A 6,927-nucleotide genomic window follows, 5' to 3' on the forward strand; every position below is an offset into this window, starting at 1 on the left:
GTACATAATATGTTTTCTTACAAAAAATTATTACACAATATTTGAATATGCTTTTATAGAGAAATAATTTTACAAAAAATGCACCGCTATAATAAACGTCATTGTTGTTATAGTTAGAATGTTATTATAGAGATTTAAAATATAATAAGAAAAAATAATTAAAAAAAAATCAAATCACTATAATAAAATATCATTATAAGTAGGTAACATTGTAGAATAGTCTTGATTGTATTTATAACTTTAATATTTCAATTACTGTTACCCGTTTTTCTTTTCCAATTAAACAATTTTCATCAACACTTTTCTTAAAGTTTGATAGGAAAAATGCACCACCAAAGGATGTGTGTAGCTGATGGGCTACTCCTCCCTTAATCAAAGATCTCAAATTCGAGTTCTGAATATAAAAAAATTCTTGAATGTGCGCTTCCCGTGAATAGGTCCTACGCAGCGTGAATTTAAATTAATCAATTTTTTTTTTAAAAAAAAGGAAAAATGAGCCCCGGCCAACAAAGAAGCCAATGAAGAATTTGTCAAAACAAAATATATATTGGTACGATAAATTAGGTAACTACGATTATTTTTGATTATTAATAAATAAATGTAAAAATATCAAAATCGTCGAGTGCATTTGAAGAAAAGGGGATTCCAAAAATAATATTTCTCACTAAGTTGTGCATCATCGCGGCACTAATTCAATGGCGAATCAGGCAGTGGAGGAAAAGCCACTTAGGAAAATGGCGGAAGCATTCAAAGAGTTAGCCAACACTTTAAATTCTCAAACCCTAGACGAAACTGTTCAAATGGAAGTGGCCCCTTTCTCTCACGCTTGCACTTTGGTCGCCCCTCTATTCCGATGCCTCGGTATCGCCTTCAAGTTTGCTGAGCTCGATTACATTGCTAAGGTAAATGATTTTTGAGTTGGGATCACATTTACTGTGTAATGCTTGTATGGAAGCTGGTAAATTTTACTACTTCTACTCCATTTGTACCATAATATTTGGAAGATTAAAGTGGAAAACCTTTGATAGTACATTTTGTGTTGCTTATTGAAAATATTTTTGGATTATATGTGCGAGCTCAATACAGATATTATGGCAAGGAGTAATGAATTGTAGTGATATTATAAAATTTATTACTTTCTGAAGACTTGTTTCATATGCCAATTTGGGAATCTTGTCTATATTTGTGGGATCTTCTTACATGCAATGATTTTATTGTGGATTTAGCTTACAACATCAAGCTTGGTCCTTTAGCATTTGCTGATAGTAGGTTTATGCTTTTGGTAGAATATATTGCATTTGAATATATGTGTGTAGGTATTTGCAATTTTCTCAAAAAGTATGGCTGATTGAGTAACCGGACAATTGTTATTGTTGACCGCAGGTGGATGATCTAGCAGAGGCTTCAAAGTCTATTACAACATTGCACAAGATGATGGAACAAGATATTCAAGCAAATTGTGTGAGAAGGGCAGGTAGTCATACAAGGAACTTGTTAAGAGTTAAGCGTGGGCTGGATATGGTTAGGGTTTTGTTCGAGCAGATTATAGCCTCAGAGTATGCTTATTATCTGTTTCCTCTATTATTAACATTTCTTTTTACTGTTTTGAAATGTAGAACTCTGAAATCATTTAGATACTTGAATTTATCTTTACCAGTATCAAAAAGTGAAAACGTAAAAGGAACTTTGAACTTGAGGTAGAAGTGAGAAGTGAAACATGTGTTTCTTTGAAGTGAAGAGTACAAGTTACCGAAATTTAAAATGATAAACATATATGAATTAGTGTTATAATAATCAAATTACGATTGAATTAACTAGTTTTTGCATCCAGCTTACAATAATGCTGATATACATCAAACTTCTTAAAAGAGATATCCACAAAACTATATGCTTCTCCTTAGGATCGCGTTACATGCCATTGTTTGAAGCATACATTTGTGTGAAGTTTGATAATCTCTCTTATATTGCTTCATTGCTTTAAGCATTGAAGTGATGGCTTTTACTAATACTGACCCTTACTGTAATGGATTTGATCATTCAGTTGCAAGTTCCTGCGACTTCATTGTTTCTATCTTTGTGTTGACATAACTGTGTGATGTAGTAAGCTTTTCTCTTTACATCAGGATTGCGGACTCATGGAAGCCTAGTTAACCAGTATTGCGTCAAAGAGTACCAATAGCATGAAAGCTCTGATCTGATATTGGTTGTAAAAAAGTGAAGAAAAAGCTATAACTTTTGATGTTCTTCTTTCTCTTTTTGATAAGGAGCTATAACTTTGGATGTTTAAGTCATGCATAGAAAGAAGGACCAAATAATGGGTAGATTGGAAATAGTATTCCATTGTGAGGAACTCCACAACTCCCAATATTAACTAATTGAAAGAAGAGTTAAAATTTTTGGTAGTTCTTGATTTCTCTAGTAGTATAAACCTATTAACATAAGCTTTTGAAATTAGGAGGACAAAAGGCAAAAGAACAAGAGATTGTAGTGTCTTATTTAAGATTCTCTTTTTCTCCGTAGCCTAATTTTTTTTGTTTTAAAAAGGAAAACAAAAATATTAGCAAGTACAGGAAAAGAGTTGTTGGGCAAAGAGGGAGGATCAAAGGGTTTGACAAGTTCTCACCAGTGAGCTGTTGGGGTTAACCTACAAGTCGTCTTAGAGTCGACATTATAAAAGAAAGGGAAGGTCCCGAACTACAAGAGTAAGACTTGAAACTAACACGTGCAATGCCTTTTTGGGCTTAGCAATGAGTCTAAGTGTTGTAAGGCTGTTATAGTACATCTTCATGGACTTTGGCTTTCTTTTCTAGAACTTCAGAAAAGTAAGCTTTGGCCATTGGATGATGAGTTGGTAGAAGTGAAATCAGAAGATACTTTGTCCTATATGTGTCTACACAAGGAAACTTTCTATGTTTGGCCCCTAAGAAATTGAGTTAAAAAGAAAAGTTTGGATATTACAAAATACAAAATAAGGGGTCTTGTTTATGTCCAGATGATTGGTACCTCTATCACATATTGAGGATGAAACTGAGAGTCGACACATCTGGTTTTGTGTTCCAAGAGTTTTAGGTATGCCCCAATTCATGTTCATGTGCATTTCCTTATTTGATTTTTTGGGTGTCTGAGACCAAAACATGACAAAGATTCCGTGTTCCATGCTGTACAAAGTATTGTTAATTTCTAGGTAATGCTTGTGCGTAAGCATGATATACCTCTTAACGAATAATGTAGTCAGCCCCTTCCATCTGTACTTAAATTGTTTGTTCATGTAATGTTATGTTCAACAGACGTAATGGTTAAAGTCAGTTTTAGTTATTAATAGAGGTCTTTAAACATGGGAGCATTTGATAGGATCTTGGATGCTGTAAGGAATAAGGTGTATTACATTTGACAGGTTGTATAAATCAGGGTGCAAGAGGATGAGGGTGAGGATGGGGGCGGGGGGTTCATCTACTTTGGTGCTGCTGTGTCCCTGAATTAATTGGTTGTTTGACCAGTTTGCTTAGCTTGGTGGTGTAATGGTTCTAGAAGCATGAGGGCTTTTAAGGATCTAGGCAGAGATACTAGGCCAGAGTATCATTAAATTTGTTGATGGAACTGATCAATACCTAGTTTTTTTTGCCAAAGAAGAAATTTTATCTTTTTTTTTTTTTTATTTTCTCTAAAGAAAGGAATGGGAGGAGCGGGAGTGAAATTCATGCTAGCACTTTTCAAACATGAACTCTCCCCAAAATAAGCATATTTCAAGATTTTATGATTTATGAAGGACGGTGCAAGAGCAGTTGATACCCGTGTCACCTTTTCTTTGTGCGAGAAATGTCAATTGTTTGCTTAATATGATGGACCTTCACATGAATCTACCATGTGGTTGGGAAATCATTGACATAGGTTAATGCTAATTGCATATTCAATATTTCAAGTTTTATTTGTAAAACCTATTTTGAGAGTCGTGTGTGATAAGAAGGTGTCTCCTAAGCTTAAAGGTAAGTTCTACAAAGTGGTTGTTCGACTGGCTATGTTGTATGGAGAGGGTGTTGGCCAATTAAGAATCCCCACATCCAAAAGTTGAAGGTGGCGGAGATGAGGATGTTGCGATGAATGTGTGGAATTACCGGGAGAGATAGGGTTAGAAATGAGACTTTTCGGGAGAAGGTGGGAGTGGCTTCGGTGGAGGACAAGATGCGGGAAGTGAGGTTGCAATGGTTCAGGCATGTGATGAGGAGGTGCATGGATGCTCCAGTACGGAGGTGTGGAGGCACGGAGGTGTGGAGGCTGGCTATGGATGGTTTTAAGCGCGGCAGAGGAAGGTCGAAGAAATATTGGAGGGAGGTGATTAGGCATGACATGGAACATTTATAGCTTATAGAGGACATGACCGTTGATAGGAAGATGTGGAGGAGACAGTTTAGGTAGAGGGTTAGTGGGTAGGAGTTCGTTCGTAATAGCAGGGAAGAGTGCTTTGTTTGTATCTGCACCTGTAGTTTCTTGTTCATAGTGGTTTCGTGATGTCTCTGATTTCGAATACATAGTTTATAGTATTACCCTGTGGGTGTCTTGTTTCCTTTATTATCTAGCGGTGTATTATCTCATTTTGTTGTGTGCTTTTATGTTTTTTTTTTTTGGTTATACTATTATCTGTCCTGAGCCGGGGAGGGTATGGACTGCGACACTACGTACACTTTACCCTCCCTAGACCCCACTTTGTGGGAATACACTGGGTATATTGTTGTTGTATTTTGAGAGGAAAGATCTATCAAAGCAGAAAGTCCTTGCTCGTTGATTTTAAAGTGCATGGAGGTTGCAAAATATGACGGATTTCTATTCAAATCTACAAGACAATTGTTGTTTGACACGGAGGTGATGTTCACACGAAGCTGCCCTTTGGTGGCTAATTGGCAAGAGATGGATAATCTGAAACTCTTGGTTTGCTTGTTCATTCTTTTTTGGTGCACGGAAGTAGAAAAATATTGTGAAATGTTATTGTATACTTATGAGATTTGTAGTATTTGCATGGTATGAAGGTAGTGAAAAATAAGGATGCTCAGATGGATATGTGGGCACAAGATTAGGAACAAAGTTATATAGGACAAGGTGGGAGTGGCTTCTGGCGGAAAAGATGAGGGAAGTGAGGCTAAGATGGTTTAGACATGTTAAGAGGAGGTGCATTGATGCACCAAGAGGTGTGAGAGATCGATTATAGCAGGTTTTAGGAGAGGTAGAGGTGGATCCAATAAGAATTGGAGGAGGTGATTAGATAGGATATACACTCGTTAACTTACCGAGGACACGACCCTTGATAGGAAGGTATGGTGGTCGAAGATTAGGATAGCAGAGTAGTAGGTAGTTGAGTGTTGTTATATTTTTATGTGGGAGAGGCAGGGTGTCAGTTTTCTCGTCTCATTTCCTCTTTATTTAGTAGTATTAGTTAGTAGCTGTGTAATATCTTTTTCACTACTATCAGTTGCTTCATTTGCAGTATGTATTTTGTTATTTTGTTTCTGTTACTTTTGTTGTACTCCTGCTTTGATTACACTTCTTCTGAATCGAGGGTCCATCAGAAATAACCTCTTTACCCCTAAAAGGTAGAGGTAAATTTGTGGACATCCTACCCTCCCTTGACCCTGTTTATGGGATTACATTGGGTATGTTACATTGGGATTGAGTTTATGTTGTTGTAGTATTTATATGTCGTCAGTTTCTAACTGGTCTTATCGGACTTCTTCTAGTGGATACCTTTGTTTTTAGCTTTGATATCTATATTTGATGTTCAAATTTGGTGGCTGTCTTTGGCAGGGGGAATTCCTTGAAGGATCCAGCGTCAAAAGCATATACTCAAGTGTTTGCTCCATATCATGGGTGGGCCATCAGGAAAGCTGTGTCTGCAGGAATGTATGCCCTTCCCACCCGGCAACAGCTGATGATCAAGCTTAATGAAGATGGTGAGTGTGCAATTCAGCTTATTTCTTTACCTCCGACTCAACTAACAACTCACGGACAATGCAATATAACTTTTAAGTCTAATGCATCGTCCTGATACGTTAATTCTTTTTATTCTGAAGTGAACTAACTCAACTGTTTTTGGGTTAAAAGTAAATTGACTGGAATTCTAGGACATTGTAAACCTGATTGTAGCAGCTTCCTATGTCATGAAATTCAATATCATTTCTTTTGAGTCTGCCACTCCTATCACACTTGGGAAGGATTTCATGACAAAACTCCGAAATTTTATAACCTGCTTGTTTCTCTACTTCCTTATTTAGTTTTAGCTTCCAAATTGTTGGGTAAGGGGGGTCAGAACTGAATTTTTTTCTTTATTAGAAAAAGAATTAATGAATTTGCACTTTGTTTTGTCCAGGGAATAGATCGTCTTATTTATAGTGATTTTACTTGTATGCTTACAAGCTCTTCTTAATAGCTGTTCCTTTCATTCTATCTCAACCTGGGATGATTGTTGCCTTTTTGTTGAGGACATACTAATATTCAATGCCTGAGGCATTTTCATAAGTTCATTTTTCTGATGAGTTTGTTGTTTCTCTCTGTAATTTCAGAAAACTCCGCAAGAACGCAGATGCAAAATTATGTAGCCTCGTGTGATACTGTCGTTACATATATTGACAAACTCTTCATTTCAAGAGATTTGGGTATTGACTGGTGACCATGGACTGGCTGACAGAACGCCCATTCATTTATGTGATTCGCCCCAAACCCCTATTTACTATATGATTTATAATCATGTGAAGCAGTGCTTCAAATATTTGTTTGTAACTAACTTGTCTTTAAGAGCAGGAAAATGAAAAAAAAAAAGCCCTAGAGAAGCACTTGGGTGAGGTTGAGCTCATCATTTTAAAAAATAAAAGCAAAAGAAAATGTCAGTTTTGACTTCAGCGTTTGATGTACTGTGTACTGAGTATATAAAGTAACAAAACT

General features: G+C 36.4%; 1 protein-coding gene across 1 annotated transcript; it reads left to right on the forward strand.

Moving 5' to 3' along the window:
• Positions 1-287: 287 nt before the first annotated feature.
• Positions 288-6,884, forward strand: LOC107859071 (accelerated cell death 11). Its single transcript, XM_016703956.2, has 4 exons — positions 288-902; positions 1,384-1,556; positions 5,794-5,939; positions 6,549-6,884. The coding sequence occupies exons 1-4, from the start codon at positions 696-698 to the stop codon at positions 6,653-6,655; spliced, it is 633 nt and encodes a 210-aa protein (XP_016559442.1). The 5' UTR covers positions 288-695; the 3' UTR covers positions 6,656-6,884.
• The last annotated feature ends 43 nt before the right edge of the window (positions 6,885-6,927 follow it).

Source organism: Capsicum annuum, chromosome 2, assembly GCF_002878395.1.
Source record: "Capsicum annuum cultivar UCD-10X-F1 chromosome 2, UCD10Xv1.1, whole genome shotgun sequence".
Classification (NCBI taxonomy): Eukaryota; Viridiplantae; Streptophyta; class Magnoliopsida; order Solanales; family Solanaceae; genus Capsicum; species Capsicum annuum.